Source organism: Danio rerio, chromosome 22 (genome assembly GCF_052040795.2).
Source record: "Danio rerio strain M-AB ecotype USA chromosome 22, GRCz13ab, whole genome shotgun sequence".
NCBI lineage: Eukaryota > Metazoa > Chordata > Actinopteri > Cypriniformes > Danionidae > Danio > Danio rerio.
This window is the reverse complement of record NC_141042.1, coordinates 34,135,024-34,162,283: the sequence shown is the minus strand read 5'-3', so window position 1 is coordinate 34,162,283 and position 27,260 is coordinate 34,135,024. Positions and strand designations below refer to the sequence as shown.

The following is a 27,260-nucleotide window of genomic DNA, read 5'->3' as shown; positions in this document are numbered from 1 at the left end:
TGACGGCACAGCAGCGTAATGACATCATCTGATTAATATTCAATTATCCATATGAGCAAAATTACATCAAATTAGCAGTAAACGGCTTGTTAAATATGACACGCAAGAACTTTCCACATTTGTTGTGAGCTGCAGGCTTTACACTTTCATGTGTCAAGTGTACTCATCATGTATTTCAATGCATATCAATGTATTTAGTTCTACATTTAGAAAAGATTTTCTTTATAATAGTAGCTGTTTTTTAATCGGTGTAAAGAATAACTGGTTGTTTACAAAAGCATTTTCATATTGGTAAAGGCGTCTGCAACTTTTTGTGAAGTCAAATCACTGGCATATTAACTATCAAAACATGTTCATGACTGCATAAATGTATTATTGCTTTAAAAAAGAAGTCACATATTGTGCATTTCTATTATACACAATTTGTACTAAAGCAATCTAAAAAGTTCAAATCAATAAGTTTAATCTTTGCACCAGATGGCAGTCTTTGTACTTTCATTTCGAGGGTGCAGATTCCATACATTTTATTAATATGTATAACTTTATTTATTTTATTAATGACTATAACTTTATATATATAGTTTAAAAATATGTACCATTTTCCCAAGTGTATATAACTACTACTGTAAGAAAAATATCAGAATTCGGAACATACTTTCTGTATTATCTTTGCTTGAACTGAGCCGATCTAATCCTGTTTATATGAATTGAACCTGCTCCTGATCAGGTTTGACCTAGCAGAACTGTTGCCATGACAACAACTCTCGGATCAGCTTTGAAGAACGAAACGATCCTGGATCGTGTCAAATCGTCAATATCCAAATCCAGCTAACTGAGTAATCCACGTACGAAGAACGGACCCCAGTGCATTTGCCAACCCCATATGATTCATAACAATGAAGCTGCAGAAACTGTCATAAAAACACACATCTAGACCGAGTCTATAGCAATCGATGATTGGCTCCTTTATTTGAAGGTGAGGCTTTTGCTATTCAAAACTGTATGAGTGGTACATCCTATGTATTCTAGAGTCTTTTATTTTTGTTGAATAAAATGCATCTAGTAATGTTTTTATATTGTAGTACCTCATAAAAGTTTGTAAATCAAAGCAAACCTGTTCACAAAACTACGCATACATTTTTACATGTGCCAAAACTAACACATTTTTATCTCTATATACATGGCATTGAAAAGTCTAATTTTAGGTTGTGCGTTACCTGTCGGCAGGACCACCTGGTCGTACATGTGTGACCACCAAAGGACGAGATTTGTGCCAGTCCTCATGGGCTCCACCTGTATTTTATCACACAAATACCTGTAACCTACCGTTAAATATGAAACTCTATTAAAATAATATAAAGAGTTGCAGCAAACCCAATTAAATCACAACCCACCTCTCATTACAAAGCCAAAGCTGTTGCCCTCTTTCTGCAAACAGATCTCGATTGTCTTGGAAATAACACCTGAGGTACTGTCTGGCGCTAGGAGTGAAAGCAGAGACACGAGAGAGGCAACAGCATCTCTAAATCAGCACCTTTTACTGGGCGAGCAGCCAGATGAAGTGGACAATCAGATAAATAAACCCAGATGCAAAGTGACGTTCAGCAGAAGGTCAGTCAGAGACACTCAGCTTATAAAACAGACAATTTATCTGTCATGCACAAGCTGGACTGGCTAACGGTCACAATATATCACCACACATGCCAACCTGAGCCATTCTAAGACAATCACATCAAGCCATAAGAACCACAGTTTCCAGATGGGTTTTAGAGTGATACATTAACTAGAGGTCGACAAGTATTGTTTTTTATTCTTTATTTTTATAATGCTCAGTACATATTTGAACACAAAATCCGTGTTATGTACCAGGGGTAGGTTTGTAGGAATTGTAAAAATAATCGGCACGCTGCCACTTTAGCCCTCAAAAGACAATTTATTTGGACAACATTTGAAGATCTTCATCACATCACGTTTTCAGGTCTTGTTTGTAGGAATTGCCTTGAAATTACTAATTTAATACAAGGAACATTTGAATTATTTATTATACCAAAGTAATATGATAAAATAATTGGTTTGAACAAAAGAAGTGGCAAAGTTACAAGGTTTTCAGTAGAAAGACTTAACTATCAAATACTACCTCATCACTAATATCATGGCATTGTGTTGGTCTAAACCAGTGGTTCTCAAATTTTTTTCATCAAGTACCACCTCAGAAAAAAAATTGTCTCTCCAAGTACCACCAAAATGAGCAGTATTGAAATACAGTAGTGTAGTAGGCCCAGTAAAGCAGCTACAATTCTGCACAGTTAAGAAAAACATGGCAAATTACCTTAGAAATATAGGCTATATGTCATATATGGCATACTATATACATCATTTTTGATAAATTTTGAAATATATGTAGCATGTACATGCCTTATTTCATTCCTCCGCGTACCACTTGAAGGACGCCCGCGTACCACTAGTGGTACACGTACCACAGTTTGAGAACCACTGGTCTAAACCATTCTGTTGGGTATTTTAAGATTGTGTACATTTTCTGATAAGCAACCAATCATTAGGTTAATGTCACAAACAAATGTCACTTTCTAGACAATGTTCTGTTTTTTAAATATTGCAACCGGCCTGAATCAGCAACAATGGCCCAATATTGATCAAATTGAGCAAAACTACTATTAATAGTGGTAAATCTCCTCCAGGTCAGAGGGCACTCTCACAAAAACTCCAAATACATATGAAGCAACCCAGGAAATTCCCACAGCGACTGCTGAATAAACGGAAGATTTAACTGCTTTTATTTTATTCATCGTGACTAGTTATTAAGGGTGTCAAGATCCTTCAAATCCTCAATTCGATTACATTTTCGATTCTAAAGTCAGGGTTCGATTCTCGATTTAAAAAAGCAAAATTTGAAACAATAATATCTGACCTTTGTGCGCTATGACAGTCATGAAGCTCTATGTTGCTCTGGAGGTCCAGCAATCTGTAGTCACGGCTACTATATGCACTGCCAAGACATTCAATAACTTTCTCCTTCACATTATTGTACATGGAGGGCATCACCGTAGCTGTGAGATGCGTCTTACTTGGGATTTTGTTGCGTGGTTGTAGCACGGTAATTAAACTGCTAAAACTGTGTTCTAAAACTGAATAAGGTCATTTACAGTAGGTACAGTTGGTTTTATGTACACACATTTAAACTTTACCCTTAATAATATACTTTCAGAAAAGTGTTATTTGCAAATTCTAAATAGTGAAATCATATTAGCACCCCATGACTATCTAGGTACAACATTGTTCACAGGCAAATAAATAGTGCTAATCTTATTTTCAAGTCATATTTACATGTTATTTCCGACCGAGCATTTAAATTAAAGTGGTAAACAATATAGAGACCATTAAATAAACAAATGTGCGAATATAAAACCCACTTTACCGCAATAATAAGGTCGCACATCCGCGGCTATAAACATTCCTACAGCACTTGTAATGGCCTTTGCATGTCTTGAGGTACTTGGAAGTTTTATTCCAAATGAAGATGGGAGAATAGTTTGTATTACACTTGTCGTTTTAACAGATAAATCTATGTTTTTGTGGTGCCTTTGGAGATGCCCTGCCATGTTAGTCGTGCTGCCATAGCAGAGCTTGCAATCTGTTTTTTTTTTTGTCGACAACAAGAGCGTTGTCAACATAACTCACTAAAAATTCCAAAATACTTCCACACCGGCGACTTCAGTGACAGAGGAAGGGGTTCAAGTTCTGTCAACGGGTCTTCTGTATCTGCAGTTGCCATGCTAACTTTTGGCTGTTTGTTGCAGCTGTTAGGTTGACTCGCAGCACTTTAACAAGTGTGTTTTTTTTGGCAGCATCGACGATTCCATTTTTTGATTCGATAACTGAGATTGAGCATGAACTTCGATCTATTTCGATTTAAAGTCAAAATCGTGACACCCTTACTGGTTGTCAAACAACTACAGAATCTTCTCACAGAAAAAATATATTTTAAATACTCTACTGAAGAATCATGGGATTTTCATGTGCAGACTTTACAACACAGAGCCATAGTTTACATAGAAGTTATTTAAACAGCTATCATCATCACAGAACAACTTCCAATGTCGTTACCGTACAGGGGCGGACTGGCCATCTGGCAATTCTGCCAAATGCCAGAAGGGCCGAACCATTTTTTTAAATGTGGGCCGGTCAGTTTTTTTATTTTTATTTTATTATTATTTTTTATATGTATTGTTTTTACATGCAGCTTTTATCTCATGCAACATGTGAATATTATGATGACGTTGATGATGGTAATAATAGTAATAGTAAATGATAAGCATTTGGCCAAATCGGTGATAGTTTCGAGAGGGGCCGACTCAATCAAAGGTTACGCAGACATAATCAAAATCTGGCAAGAATGTCAAACAAACAGTACGTATGGTAATGTGGGCTGGTGTGGCTATAGTGCCAGGGCTGAATTTTTGTCCCAGTCCGTTCCTGTTACCGTATGAGTTAATCGAATTTGATTTGAAATTTTTATCAATTTTTGCATAGCCTACCCATGTATTAGGACTCTAATGCACACGCTAGAGGTTTACTAGAACCAGGTTTACTGACAGGAAAATTACTTTTGATTAATTCGGTGCCTAGATTGCAGCTCTGTACAGGAAGTTTGGCCAAAGAAGAAATTGTCATTCCCAACTGAGCCTGGTTTCTCTTAAGGTTTTTCTCCCTTCACTTTCCTCAATTGGTGAAATTTGTTCCTTGCCACTGTCGCCAATAGCTTGTTTGGTTTGGCACTTGTGGAGTTGTGCATTGATGGATTTGCTCCTCAGTGTTTGGACTTTCAGCAATGAAATATTAACCATACTGAACTGAACTAAACTGAACTTCAACTCTTAAAACTTGACCGACACAGTTCCAATTTACTAGAACTTCTATGTTAAGCTGCTTTGACACAATCTACATTGTAATAGTGCTATAGAAATAAACATGAATTGAATTGAATTGAATTAGTTGCCCAGCCCTAGTTGTGCTTGTAACTAGAAAATTATAAATTCTATCAGGTCATAATCTTTCTAAAAAAAAAAAAAACAACAACATCGCAAATGGCTTTTTTTCCGAAAGAACCATCAACTCCAATTACAGATGTCTCCCAATATCTACATATTTTTACAATATAATAATGACCATGCTCTCATGCATCCATGCATAATTATGTACACAAAACCCGAAAAGGACTTTCAAATTGGCTACGTACTGACTCAAAAAACATGTTCACAATGATATTCACTCACAAACTCTTGCTTAAGTTCGGGTTAAATTGACAGGGACATGCCACAAGACAGGCAAAAGCCAGAATACTCAACTTCCTACCAGCTGAAGGCAGCTCATACTCCACTTCCAGCACGACGCGTTCGCCTACATTCTTCAACAGACTGATGATCTCATCGTGACGCAGCTTGGTCAGATTGATACCATTGACGGACTTGATGTAGTCGCCCACGTTGAGTTGATCACTCCTGAAACACAACAAAACTTGACCCAATTATGACAAAATTGCACTCATTCCAGACCCTAAATGCAATTATCAAATACTAAAAAAGAAAATACAATTAAATAAAAGAATACAGAAATTATTAACTCACCAGCCACTTTTTAAGGTACACCTCTCTTATTGCTCGTTAACTCAAATTTCTAATCAATCACATGGCAGCAACACAATGCATTTAGAAATGTAGACATGGTCAAGACTATCTGCTGCAGTTCAAACCGAGAATCAGAATGGGGAGGAAAGTTGATTTAAGTGACTTTAAATGTGGCATGGTTGTTGGTGCCAGACAAGCTGGTCTGAGTATTTCAGAAACTACTGATCTACTGGGATTTTCATGCACAACCATCTCTAGGGTTTACAGAGAATGGTCTAGAAAACAGGAGATATCCAGTGAGCGGCAGTTCTGTGGCTGCAAATGCCTCGTTTATGCTAGATGTCAGAGGAGAATTGCTGACTAGTTCGAGTTGATAAAAAGGCAATCGTAACTCAAATAACCACTCATTACAACAGAGGTATGCAGAAGAGCATCTCTGAATTCATAACACGTCAAACCTTGGTGTGGATGGGCTACAGCAGCAGAAGCCCACACCAGGTGTCACTCCTGTCAGCTAAGAACAGGAAACTGAGGCTACAATACACATGGCCTCACCAGAATTGGACGGTACAGGAATGGAAAAATGTTGCCTGGTCTGAGTCTCGATTTCTACTGCAACCTTTGGATGGTAGGGTCAGAATTTGGCATCATCAACTTGAGAGCATGGATCCATCCTGCCTTGTATCAATGGTTCCGGCTGGTGGTGGAGGTGTAATAGTGTGAAGGATGTTTTCTTGGCACACTTTGGGCCAATTAGTAACAATTAAGCATTGTGTCAATACCACAGCCTACCTGAGTATTGTTGCTGACCATGTCCATATCTTAATGACCACAGTGTACCCATCTGCTGATGGCTACTTCCAGCAGGATAATGTACCATGTCATAAAAAGCATCATCTCAGACTGGTTTCCTGAACATGACAATGAGATCACTGTGCTCAAATGACCTCCACAGTCACAGATGTCAATTCAATACAATACTTTTGGGGATGTGGTGGAACGAGAGATTCGCATCATGGATGTTCAGCTGACAAATCTGCAGCAACTGTGTGATGTTATCACGTCAATATAGACCAAAATTTCTGAGGAATATTTCCAGTACCTTTTTGAATCTACACCACGTTAAAGCAGTTCTGAAGGCAAAACGGGGTCCAACCCAGTGTACCTAATAAAGTTGCCGTGAGTGTACAGCAAAATATAGTTTCACTTATACATTCCCTGTTGAGTAAGTTTTTACATTGCACTCATATTTTAAAAATGATCTGCAAACACATGTGTTTAATTACATTTATAATAAAAACTATTGACCCATCCTACATCTTAACCCACCCTCAAGCCTACCCTGACCTCCAAACCTTTCCTTAACCATACCGGTTTCTCATGTCAATCAAACCATAAGTGTTGTGAAATATTTTATGTACAGTAGTACATTGTACTTACTTTCTTTATTACTTATTTACTTGTTAATATGTAAGTACCTAGTACTCAAGGCCACGATATAAAGTGAGGCCAATGGTTTTAAAGGACATTATATTGGCTTTCTTTTTATTTTCTAGCATAAAGTAGCATGTTGAAACCAAAACATTTATTGGAATATACACTAAAACACAAAGGAAACCATTCAAATATACTGGTTTTGATGGTTAACATTGGTTTCGGTGGAAAACATTACACTCTTCTGCGATGGTTCCTATTGTTTTTATTTCAGTAGTAATTAGCTTTTCAACCATTTGATGGAATTAGCTTTGTTAGCATTCCACAATTAATGCAGAGAAATGACCAAGATAACGCCAGATGGTCGAAATAAGCTTTCCATCAATGGTCAAAGAAATCAATTATATTTTGAGCGGAAAATAAAAGCAAAGGGAAAACTCCTTATCGGTTGTTGAACACCCCACTGGGAGTATAAATATGCTCATTTAGATGCTAATTAGACAAATGAATGCTATTCATTCCCTTTGTCCTCTGGGCGTACACGAGCCAGCACAATGATGCCTGACAAAATGTGTCATCAGCCCCAGATGCGCTCCATAACATCCTCATACCAGCCATGAGGAAAGAAGAAAAAACTCTGGATGGAAAAACTTTGAAGTGTAATAAACATAGCTCAAATAACTTTAATCAAATGTGAATATATGTAGCGATAATGTCGGCACTTGTAGCTACATGCCCCGTTTTAAGCAATGTTGCATTCAAAATGTTCTATACATAAATTGACGAACACATGCATACATCTTGCTAAGAATGTTAGCTAAATCTACATTTACTAATAGCTACACTATTTAATTCAGTTAAATAGAATTAGACTGTAATGCTTATTATAAGAAAAGTAACAATAGCTGAATTAGTTCCAAAAATGTTTCAAATTGTAAGTCGCAGTGACACACAGTGTTACATTAGCAAGCATTAGCTTTAATTAGCTGCTTCTATGGTATGGTTTTGTTTTATTTACTAAAGTAAACTTACACAACAAACGTTTCTAACAATAAGCGGCCGTTTTAATTTCTGATGCATCTGAAAACACTTAAATCATACTTGCATTGAATGATGCAATGATACGTTTACTATACGTGCTATACGTTTTTTTTGTTAAACATCACAATAAAAATAATATACGATAAATCATGACAACATTTTTTTTTAATGTTAGTTACTTTACCTTATTATAATAAGTTAAGGAGGGTTCAAAAATTGTTACGTTTACAAAATTTAGCTTATGATTTTTACTCGGCTCTGATTTTTTTTACAGTGATCTAGAATAAGGCGAGGCAGTGGCGCAGTAGGTAGTGCTGTTGCCTCACAGCAAGAAGGTCGCTGGTTCGAACCTCAGCTCAGTTGGCGTTTCTGTGTGGAGTTTGCATGTTCTCCCTGCCTTCGTGTGGGTTTCCTCCGGGTGCTCCGGTTTCCCCCACAGTCCAAAGACATGCGGTACAGGTGAATTGGGTAGGCTAAATTGTCCATAGTGTATGAGTGAATGTGTGTGTGGATGTTTCCCAGAGATGGGTTGCGGCTGGAAGGGCATCCGCTGCGTAAAAACTTGCTGGATAAGTTGGCGGTTCATTCCGCTGTGGCAACCCCGGATTAATAAAGGGACTAAGCCGACAAGAAAATGAATGAATGATCTAGAATTAGCATTAGCAGCTTCTACTGTGTTTTCAATACAGTACCCATATTAGCTAACATAAACAATATTAGCTAACAACAAACAAAGAGTTCTGTAACAAAACAACATGAGTTAAAGTAAATAATGTAAAGACACAACTTACAACAAATTGTTCCAAAATGTCAAAAAAGAAATTGTTGTCTAGCATTTATTAGCATACATTAGCTGCATCAAGTTTTCTCTTGAATAGGCTACCAGAATGCAAACAATACCTATATATATATTTATAAAAAAATGAAAATGGCATGTAGTTTTAAACACTGCTGCATTTTCAAAATGACAAAACTGTCAATGCGTCACTGTCTACTTTTGAGTATGCATTAGCATAATTAGCATGCATACATGTCTAAAGTCAGTTTTGTCATAGTTGTGTATTAGCTGATACAAACGATGAAATTATGTTTGTAACCATAATACATTTTTATCTTACTATACATTGCACAGTTGCGTTCAGAAATTTAGAATACCTTAGCCACATTAATGAGCATTAGCACATTTATTATGTTTGGCTTAGTGTTTTTCTGTGATTCGAGGGAATCACCCTGTTAAAAAAAAAAAAAAAAAAAAAACAGCTTAAACCAGCCTAAGCTGGTTGGCTGGTTTTAGATGGTTGACCAGTCTGGTTTTTAAACATTTTAAACAGGTTTTTAAACAGTCAGGAGTTTTAAACATTTCCAAGCTGGTTTACAGTCATTTCAGTCTGGTAAATGCGCAGCTAAAACCAGCTTGACTAGCCTGGTTTAATCCTGACATGGCTGGTTTTAGCTAGGTTCCCTGCCTGGCTAGGCTGGTCAAACTGGTTTTAACCGGTCATTTCCCAGCTAGCCTGACCAGCTAAGTCCAGCCTGGAAATGGCTGGAAACAAGCCTGGAAATAGCCAAAACCCCTCTAAAACCAGCTTAGGCTGATTTAAGCTGTTTTTTTTTTTCAGCAGGGCACTTTGACATTCCATGATTAGCAGATAAACTTTACATTAATATTTGTGAATTTTAGTATGAATTTCTAAGGTTTCATTGATTTCTTCATATCCAGTCCTCACCTAGCCGCTAGTCCACCCGGCCGCAGGTTTGATACGCGTGGTTTGCCATCCTTGTCTGTGCCGCCAGAGATTGTGAGACCCAAAGTGCTTCCTTCTTTCTTAATCAGCTCAACCAATGTAACACCACGCAGCTCTTCTGGGCAGAAACACAACAGACAAACACACACAAGAGAAATAACAATGTAGCATTATGACAACAAAACGGCAAATGGCCTCAGATATGATATTTGATTTGCAAATGAACTGCATTTCCCCCATCTAACTAAAGATGAGATATTTTAATTATAAATCCTCAACATTATGAGCACTCTACGCTGTTTTAAAATGTTACACCACAACTAATTTACACTATAATCTTCAGCCCATGCTGCGACTGTGTGAATTCTTAAGCAGAAAATCAGAATCCAGAGACAGATGAAAGAAAACATCTATCACGTACCAGTAGTGCGGCTGAAATTGTAATTCTACACTTTCTTCGTGAATCCAACTGTGTCATGAAATCTCTCTCAGCGTCTAATCTAATAACCCCAGCGTCTGTGTGGGTTTGAATGGGAACAGATTGGAGCGCCAATGTTTTCCACAAGTAAAAATGTAATGGGCCGAGGAATTGCACACAATCAGCTCTATCTTACGTAACTGTGTTAATGATTTCTGTAATGTCAGCTCTGAAAGCGCCTTAATCTGTCATTATGCCAACTTTGGTAGCATTTTTTTTTATGAAGTCTGTGTGTACTAGGAGAGCTTGTTTTCTTTCAGCACCTTTTTTCTCTCTCACAATTTCTTTTTGACACAATTCTGACTTTCCTTTCTTAAATTGAAAGCTATTTCTTACAACTGTAAGCTAACATCTAACCATTTTAATATTTTTTTTTTGTATTTTGTCACTGTACAATGTTGCATTTTTAAGAAAAATGTCAGATAAGGGAGATATGAACAAACTTTTTGTTTAAAAACATATTTTTCTCTGCTTTTCAGCCTTCTGTTCACACTGAGATGGCTTTTTTAGCAAAAGAAATGTATCTTTTTGAAATCGCTGTCCAAAGTAGATTCATTTTAAAAGGCTTGTGTTGCAGTGTGGACTGTAATGGAGGCTATCGCAAACGATGACACATTTTAGTCATGTGATTAATTCGGCTAACATGATGGACGACATTGTAAAGAACTTGTTTTGAATGCTGTCTAATTTGACAGCTTTATTAAAGATTTATGTCAGTTTGTACATGCTCCACATTGCCTCTCTTCAAAAGACATAAATATTTACTGGGAGATATTGTTCAGCGGCGGAGGCAGACCCAAGATTTTGCAGTGCCATTGATGTGATCCAAAACCTGTGAAGAGATGATGAGCCATCGAGGACCTTAAGGACAACACATACGAAAATATGATGCCAACCATGGAGGAACTCTAGAGGTTTCCCTAATCCTGGACCAGGCCGGAGCAGATTCTGTGATGGTCATGGAGGGGTGGAGAGCAAGAGACTGATTTCTGAAAGACTCCAGTGATGATTCATTTATTTTCTTGTCGGCTCAGTCCCTTTATTAATCCGGGGTCGCCACTGCGGAATGAACCGCCAACTTATTCAGCAAGTTTTTACGCAGCGGATGACCTTCCAGCCGCAACCCATCTCTGGGAAACATCCACACACATTCATACACACACTCATACACTATGGAAAATTTAGCCTACCCAATTCACCTGTACTGCATGTCTTTGGACTGTGGGGGAAACTGGAGCACCTGGAGGAAACCCATGCGAAGGCAGTGAGAACATGCAAACTCCACACAGAAACGCCAACTGAGCCGAGGTTCGAACCAGCAACCCAGCGACCTTCTTGCTGTGAGGTGACAGCACTACCTACTGCGCCACTGCCTCGCCTCCAGTGATGATTCTCGTCATTGATCTCATGGGCCAGCCTGAACAGTGAACGGCGCCCATCACACACCTGCAGCTCCTCCACAATAGACATCCAGCATTCTCCAGCCTCCAGGACCTAGACTACACAAGAAGTTTGGCTAGAGGAACTATGATTATACCAGCCTGATCTCACGAGAAAACGTAAGTATTTTACGTTTTGCCAGTTTAGTGGCTAATTCGAGTTCAGTCGTACGAAATGGTACAATTTTAAAAAGGAGGCGTGGCACCTGACCCCACCCCTAACCCCAACCGTCATTGGGGGTTAAGCAAATCGTACTAAATTGTACGAATTAGATCGTACGAATTCATACGAATTAGCCACTAAATGAAAAAGTTATGAATTGCCGTGAGATTGTGTTGATTATATCCAACTGAGCCTGATTTCTCTCAAGGTTTTTTTTCACTTTTTCAATTGGTGAAATTTTGTTCCTCGCCACTGTCACCATTGACTTGGTTTGGCACTCGTGGAGCTGTGCATTATGTTTGGACTTTCAGCAGTGAAAATTTAAACTAAACTGAACTGAACCGACACTGTTTCAATTTACTAGAACTTTTATGTTAAGCTGCTTTGACACAATCTACATTGTAAAAGCGCTATTGAAATGAAGATGAATTGCATTAAATTTAATTTTTAGATGATAACGCCATTTTCAAATTTATACGGATTAGTGTAGACATAGCCTAAGAATTATAAAAAAGGCTTGTAAATCCACAATAATATAAACAGATATTACCTCAGGACTGAAAAAAAGCCTAAAGAAACACAACTGTTAGGTCATAAAGCTGCAATTCTGAGGAAAAACTGTTTAATATAAACTATTTTAGGAAAGAAACTCTTAAAAGAAGTGCGAAATAACCTAAAATGGTTTAAACTGTAAGATATAAAGTCAGAATTGGAGAATAACCTAAAAAATGATCTGAGATAGAAAGTCAGAACTGCAGAAAACCTATAAACTTGGGACTGTGAGAGATCAAACAGAAATACTGAAGTCTGAAGTGAAGGATGTAACTCAACTTGTAAGATTAATAAAGAGAAGATAAAACCATAATTCTGTAAGAAAAAAATATATTTGACAAACAGAAAAATGAGAGAAATCAAGGGAGAATTGCTAAAAATGTAAACTCAGAAATATATAAAAAAGGCAGAACTGTTGGATAGGTTATGCACTCACTATTGTCAGAGATGAAGCAGTGAAGTTGGTAGAAAAATTAGTTTGATTGCAAGATTTAAACTGAGTTGTAAAAAAAGGTCATAAACTCCCAAATTGTAAAACATGAAGCCGTATTCCTGGAAAAAAAAAGCAGAATTGTAAGCTATAACCTCATAGGTAAACTCAGAAGTACAGAAAAAGTCAGATTTGTGATAGCTTATTTATTCTCAATTGTGATCAAATAAAGCTGCAGTTTTGGGAAAAATGCACAAATAAACTGATGTCAATATTACAATATATTCTATAAATTCACAAGAGTGAGATTCACAATTAATAAAATGAGCCACAATTCTTAAAATAAATAAACTAATTTATGATATAAACACTATAAAACAAATGCTACTGTTTTACTTAAACCCATAAAGGAAGAGAAACTCAGGATCTACAAGTGACCTCTTAATTTTTGGATGGATGGGTAAATAGATGTAATAATATGGATGGAAGGATTGATGGATCACAGATAATAAGACGGATGGATGGAAGTGGCCTCTTAATTTGGTCCATAACTATATACAACAATTTCTTGGAGGATGGATGGATGGATGGATCTACAAGAGGGCTCTAAATTTGGACCATGACTTTATACAACAATTTATTTGATGATGGATGTAAATAGATGACAATAATATAGATGATAATATAGATGACAAATAGATGACAATAATATGGATGGAATGATTGATGGATCACAGATAATAAGATGGATGGATGGATGAATGGGTAAATAGATGAAAATAATATGGATTAAAGGATTAATAATAATAAAAAAAAAATCCATGAATTTAGAAGTGGCCAACTAATATAGTCAATAATGGATGGACAGATGAATGGATGGATGGATCTCAGGATCTACAAGTTGCCTCTTAATTCGGTCCATAACTATGTAATTCCTTGGATTATGGATGGATGGATGGATGGATGGATGGATGGGTAAATAATTAACAATAATATGGATGGATGGATTGATGGATCGCATATAATAAGATGGATGGAAGGACTGATGGATTAAAGATAATAAGAGGGATTGATGGATGGATCTCAGGATCTACAAGTGGCCTCTTAATTTGGTCCATAAGTATATACAACAATTTTTTGGATAACATGCAGACACATTGATGGATGAATGAAAGATAATTAGATGATGAATGGATGGATGGATGGATGGATGGATGGATGGATGGATGGGTAAATAGATGACAGTAATATGGATAGAAGGATTGATGGATCACAGATAAAAAATGGATGGATGAATAGATCTACAATTAGGCTCTTAATTTGATCCATAACTATATACAACAATTTACTGGATGATGGATGGATGGATGGATGGATGGATGGATGGATGGATGGATGGATGGATGGATGGATGGGTGGGTGGGTGGATGGATAGATGAATCTACAAGTGGGCTCTTAATTTGGTCCATAACTAAATACAACAATTCCTTGGAGAATTGATTGATAGATGGATGGATGGATGGATGGATGGATGGATGGATGGATGGATGGGTAAATATATGACAATAACATGGATGGAAGGATTGATGGATCTACAAGTGGCCTCTTAATTTGGTCCATAAATACATACAACATTTTTCTGGATGATGGATGGATGGATTGATGGATCTATCTCAGGATTTACAAGTGGACACTTAATTTGGTCCATAACTATATAAAAAATTTTAGGGAGGATGGATGGATGGATGGATGGATGGATGGATGGATACATGGATGGCTGGATGGTTGGCTGGAAGAAAATGGCCTCTTAATTTTGTCCATAACTATATTCAACAATTTCTTCTATAACTCTACATATTATTGTGCAAAAGTTCACAAACACAAGTCACACGTCAAAAAAAACATTAGAAGATGTCCGTTCTGCTTTAGTATATCATTCTGAAAGTCACACTTCGAGTTGACTCAGCTAATCCAATTAGGTTTTTTTCAGAGAAGAAAGAAGGTCTGGGATCAGCAAGCGCTGCCAGCCAGCAAAATGACTCAGACAAGCACTTCTCCAGAACCGCATGAAACATCTGGATAAAAAGCCGCAAATACACCCTCAAACCCCCAGCGCTCTCATCTCAAACCGCCATCCAAACCAATGTGGCAAGAAGAGCTGAAACATCCCCAGTGGGCAAACACACGGAGACCAATGCTGAGATCAAAAGCAGCAGACGGAGTGAAGCGGTTCTAGTTTGCCCGAGTGTTTTTTGTGTGACACAGACAAAAGTCAGGCGTACCTGGGATGCTTTGTCTTCTGGATGTGAGAGAGTTTTCTGGTCCCGTTGAGTCCTTGTTGCCCTTGGAGTACGGCCCATCATCTGTGGGGTGAGAAACGTAAGTTTATAAAAAGCCCTCAAAATAAATATGCTAGTTGTAGTAAAGGACAGCGTGTTCTTTCAAATATGCTATAAAGCATAGTGGACTACTGATTAGAGCAGCTGATCTGGGTTATACATGAAGCTTAGTGATTGAACACATTTACGAACAATATTTCTATTACAGTAAAAAATACAGATGGACGGATGGATGAAAGAAATGCAGACAGAGAGATAGATGGATGACGGATAATTAGATGGATGGATGGATGGATGGATGGATGGATGGATGAAAAACATGCAGACACACTGATGGATGGATGAAAGATAATTAGATGATGAATGGATGGATGGATGGATGGATGGATGGATGGATGGATAAAAAACATGCAGACAGATAGATATATGACAGATAGTAAGATGAATAGATGGATGGATAAATAGATGAATAAAAGACATGCAAATGGATGGATGAAAGACAAACAAATGGACAGAGGGGTGACAATAAGATGGATGGATGGATGGATGGATAGATGGATGGATGGAAGGATGATAAATTGATGACAATAATAGGAATGGATGGAAGGATGGATGGATGGATGGATGGATGGATGGATGGATAGGTGGATGGATAGATGGATGGATGAAATACATGCAGATGGACAGATGGATGGATAAATCGGTGGATGACAGATAATAAGATGGACAGAAAGATAAAGGAGGTGGATGAAAGACACAAATTGACAGAGGGATGGATGGATGGATGGAATGATCAATTGATGACAATATGGATGGATGGATGGATGGATGAAAGACATGCAGGCGAACAGATGGACATATGGACATGGATGGATGGATGGATGGATGGATGAAAAACATGCAGACACACCGATGGATGGATGAAAGATAATTAGATGATGAATGGATGGATGGATGGATGGATGGATGGATGGATAAAAGACATGCAGACAGATAGATATATGACATATAGTAAGATGAATAGATGGATGGATAAATAGATGAATAAAAGACATGCAAATGGATGGATGGACGAATGGATGGATGAAAGACAAACAAATGGACAGAGGGGTGACAATAAGATGGATGAATGGATGGATAGATAGATGGATTGAAGGATGATAAATTCATGACAATAATAGGAATGGATGGACGGATGGATGGATGGATAGGTGGATGGATAAATTGATGGATGAAATACATGCAGATGGACGGATAGATGGATGGATAAATCAGTGGATGACAGATAATAAGATGGACAGACAGATAAAGGAGGTGGATGAAAGACACAAATTGACAGAGGGATGGATGGATGGATGGAATGATCAATTGATGACAATATGGATGGATGGATGGATGGATGGATGGATGGAAGACATGCAGACGAACAGATGGACATATGGACATGGATGGATGGATGGATGGATGAATGAAAGACATGTAGATGGATGGATGTATGAAAGAATGCAGATGAACAGATGGATCATGGACAGATGGATGGATGGATGGATGGATGACAGTAATTAGATGGATGGACAGACAGAAGATGAATGGGTGGATGAATGGATGAAAGGATGGATGGATGAATAGATGTATGATACACACATCATATATACATGGATGGATAGATAGACGGTTAGATTGCAGATAGTCTGGATAGATTGTATATATGAATGGAGGGATTGTAAATAAAGATATAGATGTATGGTTGGATAGATGGATAGAAGAATGGAAAGAGAGTAAATGCATTATCACATTACACAGACACTTATTGTATTATGCTTTAGTCATCTCTCAATTCATACACAGATGAGCTGTGTCTCACTGGCGACAGTGAATATCATCATCATCATCATCGAGGGACATGCTAATAAGTATCTATTGACATAAATAATCACAGAAACAGAATCATTCTTTATAGAAATCATTTGTGTGACAAATGTCGTTCAGATTGTTTTCCGTCAAGCTGAATGCCTCAGTGCACTTGCTTCATTTTTGAGCAGATAAAATATTCAGAAGCAGCATAGTTTTAATTTCTTCAAAGATTCTACATAAATTAGGCTTTTTCCCCTCGTGCGCTGAGCTCATCAGCACTTACAGTCGCTGGAGCTTCCTCACACTTGCCAATTCACTTCATCTTTTTAACACCAGCAGGACAAACACTATTAATGTACTCAGCCACAATGAGGTGACACCTGTTGCCACCTTTGTTTTGATACTAACAAGCTTAGATTGTGACATTGCTTCAAATACAAGATATTAGGGAAAGCCTGTAGAGAATCTGTCATCTAAAAATACAAATGCCTCCATTTTCATGCCCCCATGTCAGCCCAAACCTCCCTCACTTAACTTCCCTTGGCTTTTTCCCTGCTTTATCAGGGGTCACCCTGGCGGAGTGAACCACCAATTACTCTGGCATTTATTCACTCATTCCAACAATAATTTATTCATTCATTCATCCATTCATTTGTTCATTCATTCATTCATTTCAACATTTAATCATTCATTCCAACATTCATTCATTCATTTATTCTAACTTTTATATATTCATCTAATTGTTTATTCCAACATTCATTATTTTTTTCAACATGCATTCATCCATTTATTCCAACATTAATTTATGTATTCATTCATTACAACATTCATTTATTAATTCAATACAACATTCATTCATTTATTCCAACATTTATTTATTCATTCATTCTAAAATTCATAATTTTTTTATCATTCCCACATTAATTCCAAAATTCATTCCAGCATTCAGTCATTATTTCCAGCATTCATTCATTCATTAATTAATTCATTCATTCATTCATTCATTCATTCATTCATTCATTCATTTCAACATTCAGTAATTAATTCCAGCATCCATTTATTCCAAAAATCTTTCATTCCAACATGTATTCATTTATTCATTTACTCCATAATTCATTCATTCATTCATTCATTCATTCATTCATTCATTCATTCATTCGTGCATTCATTTGTTCATTCATTACAACATTTATCTATTCATTTAAACATTCATTCAATCATCCATTCCAACATTCATTCAACCATTGATTCCAACATTCATTCATTCATTCATTCATTTATTCATTTATCCATCCATCCATATATCCATCCATCCATCCATCTATCCATCCATCCATCCATCCATCCATTCATTCATTCTAGCATTTATTAATGTATTTGCTCCAACATTTATTCATCTATTAATTCCTACATTCATTCATTCATTCATTCATTCTAACATTTATTCATTTATTTACTCCAACATTTATTAATCTATTAATTCCTACATTTATTCATTCATTCCAACTTTTATTTATTCATTCCAACATTCATTTATTCATTATTACATAATTAAATAATTCATCTATTCATTCCAACATTTCTTCATCCATTCATTCTAACATTCATTCAAACCAAAATTCATTAATTAATTTCAACATTCATTCATTCATTTATTCCAAAATATTTATTTTTAAAATAAGTTGTGTATTTTCAGTACATGGAAAAGAGCAGCTTGAACAATCTACTAAACTTAAGTCAGCCATAACTGTTTTTAAAATGACATAACATTGATAAAATTATAGAATAATTAATATTGTACAACAGAAACCAAGTTTATTGCGATGAAAGAAACCTGCACAGCATTAAGAATCAGGCAGCAAGTAGGAATGATGGCTCTAAGATAGCATCACCTGACGGAGGTTACGCTGCGCGAGGCAGAAGGGCTTGTTGTTGAAAGATAAGAAACTTCCTGTAGCAGATACTTTCTTATTACTTGATTATGGATACTGTATGTGGTTGTCTACGAGGCTGCTGTGTTATAGATTAGCTTGCTAAGATATTATATTAAAACTGGGATTTTTATGGATAGTCTTTAAATTTGTGTGTAACAAAATGGCACCGACATATGCTTCAGTGCATCTGTAAGCAAGTCACGTGTAAATTTTGTAGCACATTGCTTTATGGGACTAATATGTTTCGGGGGATAGCGTGTGTTAATTCAATGTCATTCATTGGGTGTTCAAAAGGTATTGTAGCATGATTAGCACATTGCTATATATTTTCTTTGGTGGTTTTAGCATGTTTCTGGGATTTTTGAGATGTTTTAGAGAGTGGTTTGAGGGGGCCTTGCAAGCTAAATAATCTGCCAATGGGGTAAGCAAAATAATCTTGTTTTTCCTTTTGACATAAGATTATTTTGCTTACCCCATTAGCAGATTATTTTGCTTGTTTTTAGTAAAAACTTACTTCATTTTGGCATATTATTGCTGAAAACAAGACAATATTTTTTGCTTGTCTAGAAAATTCTTCTTGATTTAAGAATTGTGAGATATTTGGACTAGAAACAAGACAAAAAAATCTAAGTAAGAAAAGCATTTTTTGCAGTCTAGCATCCAAAATACTGTGCATTTAAGTGTAAATAACTTTTGTACAGTTGAAAAAAACCAAAGTGATGCATATGTGCATAAAATATAGATTCTACACTTTCAAACGAAACCACGTATGGGGGTCTGGTGCATTGCTAGCCCTTTAAATCTTAAAGCGAATGTCGATGACGTCACGGACCTGGTACCGGGTCTGCAGAGTTTAGGTGTAAGCAAGTTTTTCAGATTAGTTACTAGTTTTATGTGCCAAAGTTTAATGCTCAGGTCAAAATTTTCTCCAAACCCATAAGCCTTAGCAAATGCCACTGTGTAATCACAAAATGTACAGAATGAATATTTTCAGCTTTGAACGTTTTCTGTTAAACTGTATCAAAACACACCCTCAATAGGACAGCAATACAGCATAATAACAGGAAAGTTCCTGCAACCATCAATTCCCTTATATGCCATGTCGTGTTTCCAAACCACATCAAAACAGAATAAAATACCTTGTACAATCCACCAAGCAGAGACAGAATGAGACCAGACAAGTGCTAGAAAAACATACATGCCTTTGTAAGAATGTAAGGCCAGTCTGCGGGGAGCAATCTAAAGTGTTTATTGTTGTATTTGTGAAAGCTAGCACTGACAGGGCTCAACGGTGGGATTAGCCTCCAGTGCTAGCATCAGACCAACCCAACCAGCCCTGCAAAACACTTCAGCATATCGGTATTCACAGTGATGAGCGGCGTTGGTCTAATCCACTTGCTCAAGGGTTTTGAAAACCTTCACGAGTCACCTATCAAAGCAAGCGATTTAGCTGTGACGGCTAGCTTACCCGCAAAGCACAAACTCATCTGTTTTTGTCATGCAGTGCACCATGCAAAAAATATAGGTAAATAAAATCTAAATAATCCCAGGTTCACCTCAAGGGCCTGGAAGGAAACTGAAGCTGAATGCATAACAGCTTAAACATATTTTACAGGTTACAGGCATAACATATATGCCAAATAAAACCATCATGAAGCCTTTATGGCTGGCAGATACAGTACTAAAAGACTTTCTGCCACAAATGCTGCCCTAAATGAAATTGTATATAACCGTGTGGAAAGATTAACTTAACATTCGCCAAGCCCCATTTGCAAGAAAAAATCTGCATTGGCGAGTATACTAGCAATTGGAAGTTGGTGGGTAAAAAAAAATATGAAAATAAATTATTACAAAAAGTGTTATAAGAATTAGGGTTGTCACGATACTGGAATTCGGCTCCAATCAATACTGAAAAAATACGTCCATTTCACACTAACATATGAGCGCTGTTGAGCATGTTCTTAAACTCTGATTGGCCATTGTGTTCATGTGCTCAACAGAAATGATTGTGATTGGCAGTGATGATCATCAGTCCATAGAACTCATCTGTTAAACACAGATGCAGGAACACTGGAGCATTTTAAAGCTGCAATTCATCGGCGTATTGCTCGTATGTCAGCTTATAGACAAATCAACTCATAGGCGTGACTTTAAAAAAAACGCTCCAGTGACCCCGTATTTGTGTTTAACAGTGGTGAGTTTGGTGAACTGACGACCAATCACAGTTATTTCTGTTGAACACAATGGTAAATCAGCAGTGTTAAAGAACACGCTCAACAGCTCTTAAATGTTTGCGGGAAATGGAAATAGCGGGTTTTTAAAATTCCAGTATCATGACAACCCTAGTAAGAATGACAGCTTGTTTTTGAAGCTTTTCCTTTAAAAATGCAAAAGTGTCAAATAAAATAAAATCAACAATTTTTGTTATTATAGTCAACTCTTATACTTTTGATCAGTTTTGTTTCTTTTGGGTTGTGCACTTAAATTTTTACAAAGTGCATTTTATACTTTGCAATTTTAGATTTTAGATTATTTCCCTAATCTAAAATCTAAAATATGTTTACAGATTGATATTTTTCTGATCTCTTAACTCTGTGGTCAGTTGTTTTAGAAAATATAAACAGTTGCTTCAACATGTTAATGTATACTTCCTATGTGAATTTATGTTTTGAGTTTTTACTGCAAATGTCACATCCATAACTCTGGAACTGCTTGGTTCTAACATAGTCCCTTTAAGGCACAGGTGTCAAACTCAGTTCCAAAAGGGCCGCAGCTCTGCACAGTTTAGTTCCAACCCTAATTAAACACACCTGATCAAACTAATTGAGTCCTTCAGGCTTGTTTGAAACCTACAGGTAAGTGTGTTGGAGCAGGGTTGGAACTAAACTGTGCCGGGCTTCGGCCCTCCAGGAATTGAGTTTGACACCCCTGCTTTAAGGCAAGTCATTTCACTCAGTGGCCATCTTTAAAATGCCTCTCGGGCAGTATGCTCGGGCATTCTGTTTGACTGAGGAAACTCTCCAAAACTACTTGCCAAGCTTACGATTACATTTCATCTCACGAATAACCAATAAAATTAAACAACAACTGCCTCTTTATAGTTTCATGTAACATTGTTTGTATCACAAAATCTGCAGAGCAGTTTATCTGGTTCAAGCCCCTCCCCCAGAGAATTATACATTTATAGCGATCGCTGATTGACTAATTTACTAGAAGGCGGGCTCTATTCATTAAATAGCGATCGCTGATTGGCTCCTGTACTAGAAGGCGGGGCTTCATTTGCCATATTGACAGTTACGCTTTTCCTCATTCAATATATACGAGTGACATGTCTTGTGTATTCTATGGTTCTAATATGGCTGTAATGTTTTGGAATGATTACCTTTAGGTTTTTTTCTTGCGTGAAGGGGGAAAACATACCATTGGTAGACTAAAGCTAGTGAGTGTGTTTGATCTAGCATAACAAGACGGCCAATTCCGATTGCTGAAAAGAGTTTGTTGTTGTTTATTTACTCAAAAGTAAACCAAGGACAAATTGAAAACAAAAACACCATAAATATATTTAGTCATTGGATTGGTAATAATCGCATGTATTTGCTTAATTTTTTTTAGCTAGTAAATTTTCTGAATTTACCGACTATTGGCAGGTATGGCAAAAAAAAGTTAGTTTTAGGCCATTTATTTATACACATATTCATTCATTCATTCATTCATTCATTCATTCATTCAAAATGTAACTACACGTCGCAACAACGTGTAGCGCAAGCTCTGTGATTGGTCGGCTTGGTAGCACTGACGAGTCGGGGCGGGACCCAGAGCCGCGCGAATGGCGTGAACCCAATGTAGCGATTGTTTACAAGTGTGGAGTCCCGTGAAGGAGCTCCGGATGGAAAGTTTTGTTTTGTGTTTACCTCATAGTTAAAGTTGCTGCAAGTCCGCCGGTTGCTGCCTCAAAATGAGCGAGTTTGAGCCACTTGTACATCCCGGAAGAGTTCAGGAAAAGCAAAAAAGCAGCAAAGAAACTCGACACAGAGGAACATTTACACCTTACTGCCAACTAGCGTTTCGGAAGTGTTAATGCAGACCAACAGAGACAGCGCACAGAAGTATAAATGCACAGCCACGCGCGTTGCATGCGCCGTGGGTTACGCAGGTCACCTGACGCAGAAGTATAAACCAGGCTTTAGTCTCTTTATTCATCAGAGGTCGCCACAGCAGAATGAACCATCAAATTTCCCAGCCTGTGTTTTACACAGCAGCTGCAACCCAATAGTGGGAAACATCCAAACACAATCAATTACACACATTTATACACTACAGCCAATTTAGTTTCTCCAATTCAACAATAGTGCATGTTTTTGGACTGTGGGGGAAACCGGAGCATCACTCCACACATAAATGCCAACTGACCCAGTTGGAAGAACCAGCGACTTTCTTGCTGTCAGGCGACAGTGCTAACCACTGAGCCACTGTGTCACCTACATGTATGAACAGAAAATATTAAAATAATAATAATAATTACACAATATTTTATATTATAACACACAGTGCATACAAATATAATAAAAAGTAATGCAACCAATGTAAATCTGAAGTTTGTTTTGTCAATTTATATAATTTTTCAGGTGAAAAATAAAATGTCTGCCTAGAAAACAAAAAGCACAATCACCGTATTTGTAATGTGAGGTATAATTTAGGACTGCAGCTCATCTCTATCTCTCCTGTTAATGAGGCACACATTAGCAAGCACTACTACTAATATTGCACATTATACAACACAATACCGCATTACTAAAACAATATGCAGATCATGGCACACCAGAAAGGGCTGTATTCAAAGTCTATTGTGAAGGGAGGCTATTCAGCAAGAGCAGTTTAGTGACTCTTCTTTAAAGCAAACTGCTAAAATGAATGGCCCTAATTTAGCTGAAGATTTGTTAGCTCTAATCTGAGTGCTGGAGTCTCTCTTTGTTTAAACTCCACATGTCCTCCAGTAATTACTCCACATTATCTGCAGCACACAGCCACCAGCTTTGCTCGGCAAACAAACCTGCAACAAAGGTGATATGAGTTCCATCCGCAGAAACACACACACTAACCATTCAAACTTTACAAGAAAAGGCAACAAAAACACACTAGGAAACAGTAGAAACACAGGTATAAACTAATTTGCATACAATCGATCACATGACTTCATATTTGTGGCTGATCAATGACGCAGGGAAAGAATACAATGCAAAACAATTCATTAAAAAAAATACATTTTGCATTCAAAATTTAACATGCGAGCACTGGAATGGAATAAAAGGCACTACAGGGGCTTTTTCCCCACATGAGTGACTGTTTCAGAACTGTTTTATGTGAAAAGCGCTGAAGAAAAATTCGAGATATGAACACAGTCTGAAAATGTCTGTTAAGCAAAGTCATGACCTAATTATGATTTTCATTTCGATTCTAAATCCTGAACAACTGCATTAGACATTAGTATTTTGCAGATTCTCAGGATTTTCTGTCTTTGACTCGTTTTTGAATCAGTTTGTAAATTCAGTGAATCGTTAGCTAGAAACTCACTGTTAACTAGAGATACACTCACTGGATTACTCAAATCATGATTAATTAACTCGTTCTGAGCAGTGGGGTAGTGAACCGATGGGGGCCCCATGTGATCACCCCTAATCCAGCTCCAGGTATGGGGCCCTTGCATTTTTAAAAAAATAAACTGAATGTTAAAAAGTATGTATATATATATATATATATATATATATATATATATATATATATATATATATATATATATATATATATATATATATATATACACAGTTGAAGTCAGAATTATTAGCCCCCCAAAATTATTAGGCCGCTTGTTTATTTTTTCCCCAATTTCTGTTTAACAGAAAGAAGATTTTTTCAGCACATTTCTAAACATAATAGTTTTAATAACTCATTTCTAATAACTGATTTTTTTTATCTTTACCATGATGACAGTAAATAATATTTTACTAGATATTTTTCAAGACACTTCTTTACAGCTTAAAGTGACATTTAAACACTTAACTAGGTTAATTAAGTTAACTAGGCAGGTTAGGGTAATTAGGCAAGTTATTGTATAACAGTGGTTTGTTCTGTAGATTATCGAGAAAAAAATATAGCTTAAAGGGGCTAGTAATTTTGTCCCTAAAAAGGTTTATAAAAAATTCAAAGCTGCTTTTATTCTAGCCGAAATAAAACAAATAAGTCTTTCTCCAGAAGAAAAAATATTATCAGACATACTGTGAAAATGTCCTTGCTCTGTTAAACATCATTTGGAAAATATTTAAAAAAGAAGAAAAAAAATTGAAGGGGGCTAATAATTCTGACTTCAACAGTAAATATATATATATGTAAGAGGTGAAAAAATTCATTGTTTCTTTGGTGCACCGCGATGCAGACGCGGACAGTTCGGTATCGGTTGAGTAATAATCTTAACCGGTTATCATGTACTGACATCATTTATCTCATGTGCACTATGTGGCCGTAGCTTACTATGGCGAGGGAGGCGAGTGCAAGTATTTACAATGCTCCAACTACTTAAAAACGCAGAAACTGTGCAAAATTTCACTGCGTGTGTGTTTGCTGGACAGTCTTTCATTGACACTTTCAGCAGAAGCTCCTATTTCACTTCGATTGAGAGAATGAAAGAAAACTCTCTCTCTCTCTCTCTCTCTCTCTCTCTCTCACTGTGGCCAATTTGACCTGCTGGTGTGTCTTTTCCTCTCCTCTCGGCTGTTACAGCAATACTTCTGGATAGAGGTCTGCATTCCCGTGGCTGTACCGCAGGAGCCGCAGGACCCGACCAGATGTGTTGCGCCGTGGAGATAAATTTCAGAATAAAGCGCGAGAGCGGTTGGTAACTCTGGTGTAATTTGAACGGGAGCGGGCGCTCTAACTATTGCTCCTGAGCAAGCAAGCATGTGCGAGTGTGTGTGTGTGTGTGTGTGTGTTGTGTGATGTTGTGTCTCACTTGTTTTATGCTGCCTATTGTGTGTGTGTACTGTATGTGTGTGAATGAAAGAGAACGTGATGCTGTGTGTCGCTAGCTTGGTTTTGTGTGTCTATGTGTGTGTGTGTGTGTGTGTGTGTTTATACAGACAGCTAATACAATAACTTGCCTAAATACCCTAACTTGCCTAGTTAACCTAATTAACCTAGTTAAGCCTTTAAATGTCACTTTAAGCTGTATAGAAGTGTCTTGAAAAATATCTAATAAATTTTTTTTTTTACTGTCATCACAGCAAAGATAAAATAAATCAGTTATTAGAAATGAGATACTGAAACTAGTATGTTTAGCAATGTGTTCCAAAAGCAAATGTGTGGCAAAAAAAAATTTGCTCTCCATTAAACAGAAATTGGGTGAAAAAATAAACAGGGGGGCTAAAAATTCAGGAGGACTAATAATTCTGACTTCAACTATGTATATATATATATATATATATATATATATATATATATATATATATATATATATATATATATATATATATATATATATATATATTTAAAGTACATGTTAAATATTTTAATATTTAAAGCAAACTTTATCTACCGAATGTACAATTAAAGGCAATACATTCAAAAATAATGTTTTAGCTAGACAGCAGGATCACGGAGAAAGCTGTGTTTCATTGTCGTATTTATACTTTTTTTTCCAGAATGTTTCCTCAAAATTTCCTGAAAATTCTTACTCTTGCACTTTCTACTTGCATCTACTCTAAACGCTGGCAGACTGCTGTCACTAACATCTCTGTGATTGTGAACAACAGCAAGAAAATAATAAATGGTCCATTTAAATTGTTACTTGAAAACAAAGGAGAAGCAGATGGGTTTGACTATAACAAATACCTTAAGGCTAATTTATACTTTGGCGTCAAACGCTGGCGTATGCTACGGCGCTGACGCATAGCCCTTCGCCGTGGCCGTCAGCATCGCTGACGTGCACCTCTCAAAAAATGTAACTACACGTCGCAACGACGCGTAGCGCAAGCTCTGTGATTGGTCGGCTTGGAAGTGCTGACGAGTCTGGGCGGGACCGAGAGCCGCGTGAATAGCACGAGCCTGATTTAGTGATTGTTTAAAAGTGTGGAGTCCCGTGAAGGAGCTCCTGATGGAAAGTTCTGTTTTGTGTTTAGCTCATAGTTAAAGTTGTTGCACGTCCACCGGTTCCTGC

General features: G+C 37.0%; 1 protein-coding gene across 7 annotated transcripts in view; it reads right to left on the bottom strand.

Annotated features, from left to right (window-relative positions):
• The window catches only part of grip2b (glutamate receptor interacting protein 2b), a 396,185-nt gene that overhangs the window by 95,192 nt on the left and 273,733 nt on the right, over positions 1–27,260 (bottom strand). For 5 of the 7 annotated variants that reach the window (XM_087304608.1, XM_087304606.1, XM_087304609.2 and 2 more), the window contains exons 2-6: positions 15,210–15,290; positions 9,848–9,980; positions 5,374–5,519; positions 1,395–1,481; positions 1,218–1,293 (exon numbers count right to left, since the gene is read on the bottom strand). In XM_087304608.1, the coding sequence (XP_087160734.1) occupies positions 1,218–1,293; positions 1,395–1,481; positions 5,374–5,519; positions 9,848–9,980; positions 15,210–15,290 (523 nt within the window). Of the gene's footprint in view, positions 1–1,217; positions 1,294–1,394; positions 1,482–5,373; positions 5,520–9,847; positions 9,984–15,209; positions 15,291–27,260 lie in introns of all 7 variants that reach the window. The other 2 variants (XM_087304607.1, XM_087304605.1) reach the window with 1 other exon arrangement.